The sequence below is a fragment of the Eschrichtius robustus genome, chromosome 2, assembly GCF_028021215.1.
Source record: "Eschrichtius robustus isolate mEscRob2 chromosome 2, mEscRob2.pri, whole genome shotgun sequence".
Classification (NCBI taxonomy): Eukaryota; Metazoa; Chordata; class Mammalia; order Artiodactyla; family Eschrichtiidae; genus Eschrichtius; species Eschrichtius robustus.
This window is the reverse complement of record NC_090825.1, coordinates 173,756,925-173,771,613: the sequence shown is the minus strand read 5'-3', so window position 1 is coordinate 173,771,613 and position 14,689 is coordinate 173,756,925. Positions and strand designations below refer to the sequence as shown.

The following is a 14,689-nucleotide window of genomic DNA, read 5'->3' as shown; positions in this document are numbered from 1 at the left end:
TGCCCGAGACGGGTTCCCACGCTCGCCGGCCGTTCCCCGTCTCCCGCTCCCTCTTGGACCTGCTCCAGCCTCTCCTCTGCCCCCTCGACACGAGCCGCCCCCCAGGGCCCCGTGGCCGCTTCCCAGCTGCCTCTTAACTGACTTCTGGGCACCTGAGGCCTCTGGCCAGCCCTCCCCGCCCCGCTCGCTTCACTCGTCTCCTCAGTGCGGCTGTTACTATCGGCCCCTCCTGGCATTTGGTCCTCGGCCAACTGCTAAACGTGATCTCTCCTCCAGCTGTCTGCCTACGTTTCTAGGCTCCGTGACCGCCTCTGGGCCGGGGGTTCCTGTTTCCCTCCTCTGAGCTCCACGTCCGAGGGTCTGGTTGCCGCCTTGGCACGGCCGCTGGACGGCTCAGGTGGAGGAGCTACATCACAAGCTCGAGCCGGGCAGAGCTCGGGTCTCCCTGCAGCTCAGCCTCTCCAACGCCACCGGATCCCGCACATTCTCCTCCCGAGGGCCTCTCTGGCTCGCTCGCCTCTCTCTGTGCCCGTGACTGCGCCCCCAGTCACCTCCTGCCACAAGCCGGTCCCCACAGCAGCCTGCCTGGCCTGTTCAGGGCACAAATCTGATTAAGTCCCTGAATGCTTAAAATCCTTTACTAGCTTAGAGCCCGCTAATGGCTTCCCAGAGCTTAGGACTAAGGACCACACCTAGGCCACGGCCCATGGCTGAGGTCTGGCTCCTGGCAGCTGTCCAGGGAGAGAAGCGCCTCGCTAAGATCACAGAGCTGGCTGGGGCCCGCCTGCCTCCGGAGCTCTCAGCCCAGTCTCTGCCCAAGGGGAGGGGGTGCCCTCACCCAGGGAAGAAGGGTTAGTGGTGGGGAGGCTGAGTATCTCTACTTGCTGATAGGGAGGGGGACAGGGGCCCCCTCCAGGCTCAGGGCCTCAGGCGGCAGAGAGACTGGCCTCTCAGAGCCCAGAACTGGCTCTGCGGGGTTAGGGTGGAGCGTGTGCCCTGGCCCAGAGCCCAGCTGCCCCGCCTCCCCACACCGGCCACTCTGGGGGGTGGGGTGGGGGGCAGGGCGGCACTGAGCTGGAAATCCCACGGGCACCTAGGCAGTAGGAGAGGTCGGGGAGGAAGGAGGCTCAGACCAGAACGTACGAACACAAGCTTCACTGGGGGAGCAGTGGAGGGGGTAGGGGGTGGGAGTCAGTCTTCCTTCAGGCTCCCGAACACGGCGGCCGGCACGCTCTGCTGCTCCAGACGCACCTCTGGGGGTGAGGCGAGGAGAACTCGGTCACCTTCCAGGAGGGGGTCCTGCCCCCGCCTCCGCCCACCACCCCGCCTGGCCAGCCGGCCTCTTACCGTTGGGCTCCAGGTCCATCTCGTCCTCGTCCTCGCCCAGTTCGATCTCCTCCGGGTTGGCCTGCTGGGCCAGCTCGGCCAGCTCCTCCCGGGAGGCGTCACTCCTGGGGAAGGTAGGCGGCCGGGGGAGGCGGCCACACTGCTCAGCTGGGCCCGGCAGCCCCCCAGCCTCCCCGCGCCTCCCCTGCTGAAGAGCTGGCTCGCTCCCAGCCCCGCTCCGCCGCCCCGCCCTCACCTCACAAACAGGATCTTGCTCTGGGCCCGCGAGGGCTGGTCCTGCTCGGCCTCAGCCGCCAGCTGCTCGGCCCGCTGTTCCAGCAGCTTCATGTCGTCCATGCCGCTCTGCCCGGGGGCCAGGTCGGACACTGCGGGGGAAGCGTGGGGGTCGGATGCCGTGGGCAGGCTGTCCTCAGACACTGCCTTAGGTGCCTGCGTCGGCCTGGGTGCCGCCGGGCGCCCCCCGACCTGGGCCTGAGGCCCCGGCCCTCGAGGCGTTCCCAGCCTGAGGCACGGAAGGCAGAGGAGACCCTGATGCTCCCAGACCCGGGAGACCCGCACTGGGCCGCAGCTGCTCACCAGTGCCCGTGGCGCTGCCCGACACCTTGAGCATCTGGGAGGCCATGAAGTTGACCTGAGTGTTGTACGTGGCCTGCACGCTGCGGCGGATCCGCAGCATCTCCCGGATGGTGTCCTCGTTGCCGTGCCGGACCTCGAAGTCCTTCCACGTCTGCCAGAAGGCCCCGGTCGTCTGCGGAGGGGCGGGGCCGGGGGACGTGAGCCGGCTGGCTCAGCCGCAGACTCCCACACCCACGGGCCCGGGACCCGTCCCTACCCGGGGGTCACAGATCTGCGAGCAGAAGCTGTAGATGGCCCGGGCGCGGTCGATCTCCCCGAGCTTGCACTCCATGTCCGCAAACCGCAGGCACATCTCCCGGGCGTGCTCGTCTGACAGCACCTGGGCGGGGTCGGGAGGGATCAGGGAGGGTGGGATGTGAGGCGGAGGGGGCCGCCCCTCTCGGGGAGCCCCGGTGGTTCCCAGCACACCAGGCCGGCCCATGGGCGGGCAGGCCTCCCCACAGACGCATCGCGCAGGCTCGCTCGGATCCCTCGCCTACAGGACCCCTTCTTCCCCCTCCCTACCCCCAGCTCCCCACCCCACCCCCTGCGGCGGGCACCTCGATGGCCTTCTGATAGATGCTGCGGGTGTGGGTGACCCCGTAGATCTCGGCTGCCCGCTTGATGTAGATGTTGAACATGTCGTACTGCTGGGCAGGCTCCACGGCCCTGGTGGCACGCTCGTACACGGCCATGGCGTGCCGGGCCAAGCCCCACTCCTCCTCCAGCTGCGCGTACAGCAGGTACAGGGCTGTGACGGGATGCAGCGGGGTGGGGGGGTCAGAGGTCAGTGGCTGGGCCCGTGATCCCCCCCCACCCCCACACTGAGCCTGCCTGGCCCTCCTCACTCTTTGCGTATTTGGGAGGGCAGCCATCCAGCGCCTGCTCAAAGAGGTCCCGTGCCCGCTCCAGCTTCTGGCCCCCGTAGCGGGCGATGAACTTGGTCAGGTAGGTGCTCCAGATGTCGGACACGTTGGGCCACTTGAACAGCGAGATGCCGCGCTCGTACGCCTGCCCCGAGGGGGAGTCGTGTGAGTCCGCAGGGGGAGACTCCTTAGGGCTCAGCAAGTGGGCCCCTTGTCTGCCCACCCCTCCCCATCCCACTTCTCCCTGTGATCACGCGATCAGAGCGCAGCCAGAAGGGTCTCTGTGCTGCCTGTCTCCCTGGACAGACTGCAAGGACCCCAAAGACAGAGCTGGACTAGGACTCACTGAGATCAGTCAGTGACTTTGTGGCTGAAGAGGCGCGTGGAACCTCAGCTCGGCAGACACTGGAGCCCGGTGTCCTGGAAGGCGGTTCACCACCCAGGCAGAGGGGCGGGGCCTGCCACTCAGGCAGCGGCGGCACTCGCGTGCGTGCATGACCTCCCCGTCCACGTATGTGCACAGTCCCCACGTGTACACGACAAAACCTCAGACAGTGGGGCAAAGCCCTGCCACACGTACACATGCACGTGGAAAACACCCCACGTGCCTACAACCCGTAGCCTGAACAGCAAGGCAGGGACACCCCCACACACAGAGGCAGAACTCCGTGCCTGTGACAGGCTGACCTGTGTCCCCCCAAATTCAAGTTGAAACCCTAACTCCCCGTACCTCAGAACGAGACTGTGTTCTGAGATAAGATCTTTAAAGGAGTAACTAAGTTAAACTGAGAGGACTTCCCTGGTGGCGCAGTGGTTGAGAATCTGCCTGCCAAAGCAGGGGACACGGGTTTGAGCCCTGGTCCGGGAAGATCCCACATGCCGCGGAGCAGCTAAGCCCGTGCGCCACGACTACTGAGCCTGCGCTCTAGAGCCAGCGAGCCACAACTACTGAGCCCGTGTGCCACAACTACTGAAGCCCGTGTGCCTAGAGTCCGTGCTCCGCAGCAAGAGAAGCCACCGCAATGAGAAGCCCGCACACCGCAACGAAGAGTAGCCCCCGCTCACCGCAACTAGAGAAAGCCCGAGCCAACCAACAAAGACCCGATGCAGTCAAAAATAAATAAATTTTTAAAAAAAATGAGATCGTTAGGGTAAATTTCATTCCAATACAACTGACAGCCTCACAAAAGCAGATCTGGGCACAGGAGGGACACCAGAAACGCACAAAAAGGTGTCCATGTGAAGACACAGTGAGAAGGCAGCCTCTACAAGCCAAGGAGAGGGGCCTCGGAGGAAACCAGCCCTGCCGACACCTTGATCTCGGGCTTCCGACCTTCAGGACTGAGAAAACACATCTCTGTTGTTTAAGCCTCCCGATCGGTGGTGATGGCAGCCCGGGTAGGGGACAATGCCATCCAGGGTCCCCTCACCTTGAAGCTCTCTTCAAAGTACTTGTGCTCCTCCAGGAACATGGCGTAGTTGATGACGATTTGGGGCGTGGCGATGCGCAGGTCCAGGATGCGGTCATAGACGGCTTTGGTGGACTGTGGGGCAGGGGGCCGGTCAGAGCGTGTCCCGGGGGCGGAGTCAGCGGCCCCCCGCGGGGCGTGTCCCATCCCACGCTCCCATCCCATCCTGGCAGCTCACCTGGAAGGTGCCGAGGCTCTCCTCCAGGTCGGCCAGCATTGACCACACCTTCAGAGACTTGTATACGCGGTTCTGCACGGGCTCCGAGCCGTCGAAGTACTCGGCGCGGCGGGCGGGCAGCGCCGTCGCCTTCTGCACGGGCAGTGCCAGCAGGGGGAAACCCACGGCGGGTGTCCAGGACCAGATCACACACCCTGAGGCTCCCCCACCCACCCCCATCCCGGGCTTGTGTTTACTCGCAGCAGCCGCAAGGCCTGGTCGTAGTTCTCGTGCCGCAGCTCCAGCTCGCCACACTCGCACCACACGCTGGCCAGGTCGTCCACCTGCTTGAAGCTCACCTTGGTGGCTTTCTCCAGGATGACGCGGGCCTGTGGGGCGGGCAGAGGCCAGGCTGAGACCCTGCCCGCCCGCCCCGCCTGTGGGCGCGGGGGCGGAGGACCTGTAAGTACTAGTACATGCGAGACACACAGGCGACACAGCACTCACGTCATCCAGCTGCCCGTTGTCCTCGTAAAACTTGGCGAACGCAACCCACAGGGTGTGGGGCTTGCCAGTGGCCTTGAAGGGGTCCACCGTCTGCACGGCCTCCGTGTACGTGTTGATGATCTGGGCAGGAGGGGTGGGCTCAGGCTGGGCGGGGCCCTGGTCGGGGAGGGCGGGGCCTGGGGACGGAGGGCGGGGCGCGGATGATGCCCCTGGGGGCGGGGCCGCCACGTACCTCCCTCGGGCGGCCCTGGTGCAGGGCCACGCGCTTGTGCCACTCGTGCACGTGGTGCGGGTTCTGGCGCAGCAGGACGCTGTTGAGGAGCAGGGGCCGCCGGCTGATGAGCTGCTCAAAGCGAGCCAGGCGCAGCTCCAGGTCCACGTCGTCTGGGACCCGTGGGAAAAGCCGGGAGCAGGGGGGGAGGCCTCAGCACACGGCCCCCTGGCCACCTCCGTCTCTCAGCTCTCTCTCCCTTCAGCCCCCAGCTCCCCCGCACTGTCCATCCGGGCACTCCCTCCCTGAGCTGCCCCAGGGCCACCCTGACCCCATGCTTGCCCCGGGGCCAGCCTACTCTGGAACCCCCTCCAATCCCCACCATGCCCCCCAGCCCTTCTTCCCGGCCAAGCTCTGGCCCAGGCCCCCCTCCCCACCCCTGCTGTCCACCCAGCTCTCCCTTCCCGCCAGTGTCTGGCCCAAGCCCCACTGAGATGTGTTCCCAGTCCTGGCTACCTGCTGACATGCCACCCGCACCGCCCATTCAGACTCCCTCCCTGCTGGCCTCTGACTCCAAGACCCACGTCTCCCCTGACCCAGCCCCTGCGGTCCACCCCTCCTGCTCACCCTCCTCCTCCCGCCCCAGCTCCGAGGCAGTCTCCATCTTCGCCGCGATCATGCTCTCCTCGAACTGGGCATAGCTGTCGAACACCTGGGTGAAGTCCCGCACGGTCATCACGGTCCGGATGGCCTCCTCGTACACGTCCCGCGCCTGTGGGGATGGGGAAAGTGCTGGCAGGGGAGGGGCACGTGTGCCCACCGCATGGACACAGGGCATCCGGCAGCACCGCCCTTGGCACCAGTCCCAAATCGGCACCGCTGCAGGGCCTTCCCCGGGCCCACCCAGCTCCGTCAGTGCCCAGCCATGGTCGGAGCTCCCCTCCCCTCCTCTGCCAGAGTGAGCTGGGGGCCTCGGCTCCTCATCAGTAAACCAACGGTGACAGCCCCTCATGCAGACTCACTGTGGGGCTCGAGTGAGATGCACAAAGGGTCTGGCCCCAGTGAGACCCAACAGGCGACCAGCCACCCTGCAGGGACCCTAACCTCAGCTTGCCATGGAGTGCTCAGTCGTTGCTACAAAGTACCCCTCACGCCTGCCGGACCCCCCTTCTCCAGCTCACATTCTCCCAGTCACCCGCCCACCAACCCCCGAGGGCAGCATGAAAGGAAAGTGCTGGCATGGGCGAGGCGCATCCCCACCAAGGGCGGGCCCGTCACTCTGCCCCTGTCCCTGGCTGATCCTGCCCCTCTGCCTCTGCCTGGCCGCTGGCTCCAGCAGCCTCCTGGCCGGTCTCCTGCTGCCGGCCTCGGCCTGTGCGTTCTGCTCAAAGTGTCAGCCTGAAGGGTCTTTGTAAGACACACACCTGGTCAGGCCTATGTCCTGCTCGCGGCTGGCTGGCTGGCGGCTCCCCGCAGCAGGACACAGCCCGCCCCTCCTCAGCCTGCAGGGCTCCCCCTTCCCAGTCCTTCACCACCCCCTCTGAGCCCCGACTGCAGCCCCTCCCTCTCACTCTGCTCCCCCCGGCCCACCCCCTCCCCAGCCAGTCCCAAGCCAGCCCCTCTGGGGACCTCTCAGAGCTCCACACCCCGCCCCCGCCCGGCCCCAAGCTCGCCACTCCATGGCCCGATGAGAAGAACAGCCAACACGGACACTGACAGAAACACCAACGCCTCAGAGGGACCCTCACACCGGACACCCGCTCGGTGCCTGAGTCCCAGCAGGCAAGGAAGTGACTGTTGCTCTCATTCTGCAAATGAGGCCACCCAAGCTGAAGCAGGTCCAAGGCCAGAGCAGAGAGATCCAGGTCTGGCTGGCCTGAGGTGGGTGCACTCGCCAGCAGGGCCGTGACGCCTGCCCCTCCCCGCCTTCAGAAAGGTAAATGTGCACGGCGCACACACGCACACGTGTGCCCAAGCGGTCCATGTGCACGTTTTCTGCTCACATGCGTGTCCTCAGGCATCCCCCAATACTATGTGCTGGAGGCAGACCCCGCCCCGCTCCCGGAGCCCCGCGTGCTCAAGCACCTTCTCGAAGTGACCGCTGCGGATGTAGTAGTCGGCCAGCGAGCACCAGAGCTTGCCCAGTTGGTCGGTGAAGCGGGTGAGGCCCCCGCGGATGATGGCGTCCACACTGAGAGACTGCACCTTGTCTGGGTTCTGGGAGATGAGGTCGCAGAGCTCATGCCACAGCTGCAAGACACGGGAAGAAGCGTCACCCTTGTCCCTAAGGGGGCGAGCCCTCCCGCCCAGCCGCCACCCCGGGGCCCACCTGGTAGTTGGACTTGCCGGCCTTGGACACGAAGCGCTCGTCGTTCACCACGGTGGCCAGGCGCTGTGCGGCCTCGTCCAGCCGGTCGCTCGACTTGAGGTACTCGATGTACTCCTCGGCACTCTCGGGGCTCAGCTGGGAACCCACCCACCCGCCAGCTGTCAGTGGGGCCACGGGGCCATGCCACCGTGCCCCCTCCCACTCTGGGCTCTCTGTCAGCCGCCCACCACTGTTCCGGGCAAGAGCTCGCCCCGCACACCCACTCACAGCCACACCTGTCCAGCCTGGGCCGCACTGGTCCAGCTCCAGCCCTGACTGGTCCAGCCTGGGCCCCGACTGGTCTAGTTTCAGTCCTGACTGGTCCAGCCTGGGCCCCACTGGTTTAGCGCCAGCCCTGACTGGTCCAGCCCCAGCCCTGACTGGTCCAACCTGGGCCCCACTGGTCCAGTCTCAGTCCTGACTGGTCTAGCTCAGACATCAGTGGTCCAGCCTGCACAGGCCAAGACTTGCTTTCATCACAAGCCCCTAAACAGTACTATGCTAAGCATTTCACGACGCATAAGAGACATTATAAGTTCAGGAAAACTGCACAATGCCTCCCCGCTATTTGCACCTCGACTCTCAGCCCTGCCTGTTATCTGTTTCCCTAGTCGTTTATCTCCTATTCCCTGCCCTCCCATGGTTGCACTTTTACTCTGATTTGTGTGGTCAGGTCATATGCATCTGTCTGCAAAGTTAGACTGAAAGCTCCGTGGAGGCAGCGACTGTCTTAGCCACGCTGTCCCCGGCACCTGTCTTAATGCTTGATGTGGTAACTAGCAAACTGTCTGGAGATTAAACACAGAACTCGCAAATAAAACTCTGTCTTAAGAAGCCTTGTTCCCATATTGTCTGTTAGGGCAGACAGTGTCCCAACAAGCCAGTTTCTGGAAAGTCTTGACCTGGGGGAACTGGCCCACCTGCCTGAGCCTGGTCCCATCTCGCCCACTGAGGGGCTTACCTTGAGGAAGCGCCGGTAGCCCCGCACAGCGGTCTCAGGCAGGGGGTGTGAGCGCAGGAAGCGCAGGTACAAGGGCCAAATACGAGAGTGCTGTGTGATGGGCAACGCTCGGAGGGCACGGTCGAAAGTGCGGCGCGTGTGTGTGACGCGTCCCTGGTCCATCAGGAACTGGCAGTAATCTAGCCACAGCCGGGGCATCTGGAGGTGTGGGGAGAGGCAGGGTCTGAGCTGTCAGCACCACCACCAGGCCATAAAGACACCAGATGTCCATTGCAGCAGGACCCGGAACTCCCGTCCCCCTGGAACCAAGTCTCGCTCAACCCTGAGTGCACAGAGGCCACAGGACTCCAACCCCCTGCTCTGTCCACCTCTGTGGACTCTGAGCCCCACCTCCCCACTCACCCCCTGGCCCAGCCAGGCCCCCTCCCCACCTTGTGCATGAACACAAAGGCCCTCTCGTGGCAGTTGTTGACATCTTCGTAGGCAGGGTCGGTCACACAGCGATGCTTCACCTGTGCCCGGCGCGCCTTCAGGTAGCGGTACCAGAGTTTGTAGCTGGGGGGATGGGGGGAGAGGGGAGGGGCAGACAGCGATTGGTCAGCTTTATGGACCTCGGGACCCTTCATTCTGCCCCACGAGACAAGTGCTGGGAGAAGGGGCCCAGGGAGGGGTGACAAGTCTCTGCGATGGGAGAATGGCCGGGACGTCAGGGAAGGTGTGCTCACTGATCAGGGGATGTATACTCGGCGACACAACACATAGCAGTCACGTGGGACCTACTAGCAGGTTCTGGGGTGACTGGATAAGGCGGGGTGGGTGTGGGGCTGCGGCAGGCAGGGCAGCTGCAACCAATCTCACCTGCAGGGCAGCAACTTCAGCGCCCGCTCATACAGCTGATTGAGTCTGGGCTTCGGGGCACCCTGCTTAAACTCAATGTAGCGGAGCCAGCATTTGACGGAGAACTGGTTCCGCATGATTTCCTCCTCATAGGGGAGGTCCTCCTCCTCCTGCCAGGGCCGGGGTACGGGGAGAAGACAGACCTGTTCTCAGAGCCTGCGTGCAGCACGACTCCACTCCAAACTCCAGACCCCTCCCCAGGTCCCAGATCCCACTCCCCACCATCGGGAGCCCGGTCACCAGACACCCAGATACCAGGAATCTGGTCCAGACCCTTCAGAATACTACTGGCTACAATCTGACCCAGACCATCAGACTCCTTGGTCATAGCGTTCTAGGCCAGATATGAGACTGTCACCCAGACATCACTCTTTTGGCCTTCCTAATCAAGCTATCCACTCTCTGGCCCAGATCACCAGACTCTTTTGCCACCAAGACCCTGGTCCGACGCCAGGCCTCTGCCCTAGACGTCAAGTGTCACCTCCTCACAACATGGCTCTTCCCAGACACCAGACGTTTGGCACCTCAGGCCCTCGCTAGCCAGAGTCTAGCTCAACTCTGCCCCAGAACTTAGAAGCTAGACCCTTATCTCAAAAAGAAAAGTATGTACAAGATGCCTAGCCTTTAACTCGAGACACCAAGAATCTAGTGAAGATGCCAGGCTTCAACTTCAAACACCAAGCCTTTGGCTCTTCAGGATTCCACGGGCCATCGCCTGATCAGCTCCACATCACCCGGTCTTTACTTCTGATTCCAGGGTTCTCCCGGTCCAGACACCATGCCCTTATCCCAGAAACTATAACGCTCAGGACCAAACCTAGACCGTTACCCAAGACACCAAGATTTTACCACTGAAACCAGAGACCTGGACTGGTCGTCATGCCTTTACTTCAAACACCAGGCCTCTCAAGATTGAGCTACGCGAGTCTCCCTTCTCGCCCACTCCCATTTCCGCCCCAGGCCCAGGACGCCAGGCCCTTAACTTCAACCACCTGCTCTTTACTCAGGTCACCTGGGCTCTAGCACCAGACCTTTGCTCCTGACCAGCCTGGTCCGTACATCATGATCCGGTCTCTGGCCCGTAAGGGTCCTCCTGCCCTCAGACCGGCATAACTTTGGCCTAGATCCCCCGGGCGGCCAGGCCCGAATCTCCTGAGGCATCTAAGTCCCAGTGCCCCCAGGCAGGCCACCCCCGGGCCCGCCGCGGACTCACGAAGACAAGGTCCGGCCGCTCGGGCCTCGAGAGGCGCGCCATCACCACCATTTCCCTGGCACTCCAGGTACGCGCAGGAGTCGCGTTATAATGACGTCTCCGGCTGAAGGCCCGCCCCCTCGAACCAGGCCCATTTCCTATTGGTTGAACCCTTCCCGATTGCGCGCCCTGCGTTGTTGACTTTCACGTAGACGTCCAGCTACCGGAAGCAGAGAAGAAGCGCCCGAATATGACGTCATCACGAAGCTCATCGGACCAATCAGGTTCAGCAGTGGAACCCTCGGACTCCCAATGAGCTGCTGTCTTGCTGGATGGTTGGCTTTGGGCGGAAGTGGCTTTGAAGCCTGAGAAGAGCGAGATGGGGGTGAAGCTGGAGGTGTTTCGGGTCAGTGAGGAATGGAGCGGTTGCAGGCCTGAGCGCGGGGTCTTCCTGGTTGAGGAGGAGGCTCTGAAAACGGGGACCTCTGAGAGAGGGAGCTCTGGAGCGAAAGCTCCTGAGATTTGAGAGGGACCTTTACGGTTGGAACCCCATAGAAGGGGGCACAGGGTTCGGGGCTCTGGGAGGGCTGGTGTGAGGAAAGCCTTGTGAGAAGGGTGATCTGGGGAGGGGGCTCTAAGAAGGAAGGCTTCAGGTTCTGGGGGAGCTCTCGGGGTCATAGTGGGTGTGCGTCTTTCTCGTAGGCATACTCCTAGAGTTAGGGGAGTAGACTGAAGAATGAGGCCTAGGTCTGGATGTGCTCCGGGATCTAACTGGGGGTGGGATAATGAGGTCTCAAAGAGATGCCTTTACTGTAGTACGAGATTTTCTGTTCCTGGGGCGAGTGTGTGTGTGTGTGCGTGTGTGTGAGAGAGAGAGAGTGTGTGTGTCTTTCTTTGAGAGGGAGTCTCCCAGACTCGGAGGGGGCTTTTGGAGGGGGCTCTTGGATTATGGAGGCTAGGCTTTAAGGTGTGTGGCTTCTGTGCCCTTGATGGGAGTTTTGGGGTTCTGGGGGCGCTGGGGAAGCACCACTGGTCTCTGTCAGGGGATGGTCCTCCAGGCTCTAAGCAGCCTCTGCACAGTTTTGGGGGGTGGGGGTGACTCCTGGCTCTTCTTATCCCACCCCTGCCCTTCCAGATGACCATCTACCTCACCTTCCCTGTGGCTATGTTCTGGATTGCCAATCAGGCTGAGTGGTTTGAGGACTATGTCGTACAGCGCAAGGTGGGCACATGTTCATTCCGGGAGTGGGGGAGGGTATGGGGCACCAACCTGATGGGGACCAGTGTCTGCCTCCCCTGAGCCAACCCTGCCCCGGATGTGGGGCTCTGGAGGCTCCTGGCTTGTGTATCCAGCTGTGACTTTGTCCCTACAGAGGGAGCTGTGGCCCCCTGAGAAGGAAGACCAGGTAAGCAACCTACTTTTTCTCCCATCAGAGGAGGGAGGAGCCTGGGTTCCTGTGGCCAGGATGGGACCCTCAGTCATGGGCAGGGAACCGAGAGTGGAGGGACACGTGATTTCCTTACTGCCCTCTCCCTGAAGGTTGAAGGTAATCCCACTTGGACCCGGGTTATAATTGGCACAGGCTTCCAGTGTAGACACTGAACTGTGAAGTGGTGGTCTGGGGGATTAAGGGGAGGGGTGCTGGGAAAGAGGTCCAGGCCCTGAGGTGTGTACGCCCCTCCTTCGTTCCCATCCCACTCCCTTACCCAGCGCCAAGAGCTAGAAGAATTCAAAGAAAGGATACGGAAGCAGCGGGAGGAAAAGCTCCTTCGTGCTGCCCAGCAGAGGTCCTGAGGCCTCCAAGTGCCTGAATCCCTGCCTCTCCGCCCACAGAATGACACACATACACGGTTCTTCGTTGCTCGTGGAAGTGTTTTATTGTCTGCTTTGGGGGGCCAAGTGGGGCCCAGGACGCCTCAGGCCCTCATGGGGCTTGTGTCTGGGGCTGGGGGCTGCTGTTTCGACGGAAGCTGAGTGCAGTCGGGTCCTGAGGGGTGAGGAGGGGTTGGGGGCTGAGGGTCCCAGCTCGTTTCTGCACTCCATCCTGTGGATGCAGAGGGGTCAGCCAGAGGGCCAAGGGCAGTGCTGGCCAGTGCAGGTGGCAACCGGAGTCCCACCTCCCCCCATCTGCCCCCACCATCCCTGAGCTTCTCCACTCCTCAGTTACTCAACATTTAGGGTGGTATTTGGGAGCTGATGGGTCTTGGGGACATCCCTGGGATCTTGATCAGAACCCAAGCTGTGGGTGAGTACGTGTGACATGGACACATGGGTGTCTGGATGTGTCCTGGGCATGAGCTCGCGTGCCCTCCACCCTCAAGGTGTCTTCCCAGGAGCGGGTCTATTCTCTCTCGCCTCCTTGAAGTTCTCAGACTTGGGAGCAGGAGCCACAAGTTCTGGCCACAGCTCTGACTTTAACAGGCCCCCTGCATGATCTTGATCTCTTCCCAGCCCTGTCTGGGCCTTTGTCCTACCTCTGAACTGGGGTATTGGATTGGCCGGGGTCTTGTGACTGGCACGTACGCAGGGTGGGCGCTCCTACCAGGCGTTCATCCCCAGGGGCAGATGATGGACAGGGGTGGGGGTGGGAGGCAGGGTTAGAGGGATCAGTGTGGCTGGTCTCTCCTCAGCCCTGGCAGAACATCACCTACCTTGGGGCCCACAGGCTGGAAGCCAGGCAAGGCGCTGACTGTCACACGCTGGTCATCCATGCGGCGGCCCTGGGTACTGGCCAGCATGTCCATGAGACTGTCCATCTCGGGTGCAGGGCCACTCTCTGCATGAAGCAGAGGCCGTGGGGAAGAACTCAGACAGCCCAGCTGGAGGCCCCCAACCCACCCCTCCACCCCCACTCACACCCTCCAGGAAGCATGCTCACATCTGCCCGCAACCCACAGGCATCTCTGTCCCCACTTGCCTGCTCACTTTCTCAGACCCTTGCCCACTGGTCCCCCAGGTGGCCACTTGCCCCATGCACGCCCCCCCATCACACCCACTTCCGCACACCTCCCTGCCCACTCTCACGGCTCTCGGAGGCTGGGCCCGGCCCCGCCTGCAGTGAGCAGCGCTGCTCCTCCATCCGGCCGCCCTGCACGTGGCTCAGCAGGTTGAAGAAGCCCTCCTGGTCTGGGGAGCCTGCCTGGGGGGCAGACACACTCAGTCCGGCCGGCCCCTCAGCTGGAGGAGCCCTCAACTCCCCTCCTGGCCGGCCAGCTTCCCCCCGACCCCCGGGCCTGCCCTGCCCCTTCTGTGGCTCTCACCATGGTGCCCGCCGGTGTGCTGCTCTGCAGAGCTGCTCCAAATGAGACATGAGTGTCCTTCTCAATCCCGGCCCCCGCCCCAGGGGCCCCACCAGCAGTGCCACGTCACGTGGTGCTGCCCCGAGGGAGAGGGCCACCGTCCTAGATTGGGGCCTGACTGTGGGGTGGCCCGGGGGCTGGGACAGGAGCCAGGGGAACGTCCCCCTGACAGCTCCTAAATCCCAGCATCCCTCACCTCACAGGAGGTCAGCACTGAGAGCCCTGACCTCTGCCCTGGGGTTGGGTTAGGCACTCGGACCCTCCCGCCCACCAGCACCTTCTTGGGCGGCAACTGGGTCGGGGGTCCCAGGAGACTCACTTGCTAATTAGGTGCCCTACAAACTAATTAGCCTTGTCATTCATGGGTCCTTGAGTTGGCGGTGGGGGGGGGGGGGGCGGGGCCTGCTCACCTTGTCGCAGGAGGCCGAGCCCCCATCCTCCTTCTCTTCCTGGTCCATCATTGTCCCTGCTCCCCTCCCCTGGGTCCTGTCCACCTCTCCACTGGCCTCTGCCCTGGCCCCGTGCCAGAGAAGGCTTTGTAAGAGACTGGGACATGGCGGGGAGTGGATACCCAGCCCCAAATCCCCAGTTCACGCCCCATCTGCTCCCACCCAAGCTTAAGCCCCATAAAGATGATCCAGATGATTGTTTTTGCAGCATGAGGCTGGGGCTGCTGTGGGGGGTAGGAGGCAGGGTGACCTGGGTTCGGACATTGTTGGCCCAGCAGGACTCGCTGGGCCCCAAAGACTCTCAGGTGGGGTGCAGCAGTTGGCCAAAGCAGCGTCCCCACAGTGGGGAG

The 14,689-nt window shown here is 62.9% G+C and overlaps 3 protein-coding genes across 3 annotated transcripts; 1 reads left to right on the top strand and 2 right to left on the bottom strand.

The window, feature by feature from the left end:
* Positions 1-1,140: 1,140 nt before the first annotated feature.
* On the bottom strand, positions 1,141-10,687 carry XAB2 (XPA binding protein 2). Its single transcript, XM_068537103.1, has 19 exons — positions 10,612-10,687; positions 9,360-9,508; positions 8,933-9,056; positions 8,502-8,699; positions 7,502-7,636; positions 7,258-7,422; positions 5,800-5,944; positions 5,194-5,345; positions 4,962-5,081; positions 4,712-4,843; positions 4,476-4,607; positions 4,259-4,372; positions 2,811-2,973; positions 2,523-2,713; positions 2,180-2,302; positions 1,924-2,095; positions 1,583-1,712; positions 1,348-1,451; positions 1,141-1,253 (listed from the first exon to the last, which is right to left on the bottom strand). Exons 1-19 carry the CDS (start codon positions 10,660-10,662, stop codon positions 1,192-1,194), a joined length of 2,562 nt encoding a protein of 853 aa, XP_068393204.1. The 5' UTR covers positions 10,663-10,687; the 3' UTR covers positions 1,141-1,191.
* Positions 10,688-10,935: 248 nt separating this feature from the next.
* Positions 10,936-12,461, top strand: PET100 (PET100 cytochrome c oxidase chaperone). Its single transcript, XM_068537101.1, has 4 exons — positions 10,936-10,996; positions 11,726-11,812; positions 11,964-11,996; positions 12,302-12,461. Exons 1-4 carry the CDS (start codon positions 10,970-10,972, stop codon positions 12,383-12,385), a joined length of 231 nt encoding a protein of 76 aa, XP_068393202.1. The 5' UTR covers positions 10,936-10,969; the 3' UTR covers positions 12,386-12,461.
* Positions 12,462-12,515: 54 nt separating this feature from the next.
* Positions 12,516-14,351, bottom strand: PCP2 (Purkinje cell protein 2). Its single transcript, XM_068537102.1, has 4 exons — positions 14,301-14,351; positions 13,616-13,730; positions 13,243-13,367; positions 12,516-12,635 (listed from the first exon to the last, which is right to left on the bottom strand). Exons 1-4 carry the CDS (start codon positions 14,349-14,351, stop codon positions 12,516-12,518), a joined length of 411 nt encoding a protein of 136 aa, XP_068393203.1.
* Positions 14,352-14,689: the final 338 nt, after the last annotated feature.

Coding starts and splice junctions, on each gene's coding strand:
- XAB2 (XM_068537103.1), bottom strand. CDS start 10,662: ATGGTGGTGATGGCGCGCCTCTCGAGGCCCGAGCGGCCGGACCTTGTC. Junction 1,713..1,923: donor GGGCAGCGCCACGGGCACTG/GTGAGCAGCTGC, acceptor CTTCCCCCGCAG/TGTCCGACCTGGCCCCCGGG. Junction 1,452..1,582: donor AGCAAGATCCTGTTTGTGAG/GTGAGGGCGGGG, acceptor TACCTTCCCCAG/GAGTGACGCCTCCCGGGAGG.
- PET100 (XM_068537101.1), top strand. CDS start 10,970: ATGGGGGTGAAGCTGGAGGTGTTTCGG. Junction 10,997..11,725: donor TGAAGCTGGAGGTGTTTCGG/GTCAGTGAGGAA, acceptor CTGCCCTTCCAG/ATGACCATCTACCTCACCTT. Junction 11,813..11,963: donor ACTATGTCGTACAGCGCAAG/GTGGGCACATGT, acceptor TTGTCCCTACAG/AGGGAGCTGTGGCCCCCTGA.
- PCP2 (XM_068537102.1), bottom strand. CDS start 14,351: ATGATGGACCAGGAAGAGAAGGAGGATGGGGGCTCGGCCTCCTGCGAC. Junction 13,368..13,615: donor GGGCCCAGCCTCCGAGAGCC/GTGAGAGTGGGC, acceptor TGCTTCATGCAG/AGAGTGGCCCTGCACCCGAG. Junction 12,636..13,242: donor TCCAGCCTGTGGGCCCCAAG/GTAGGTGATGTT, acceptor CTGCATCCACAG/GATGGAGTGCAGAAACGAGC.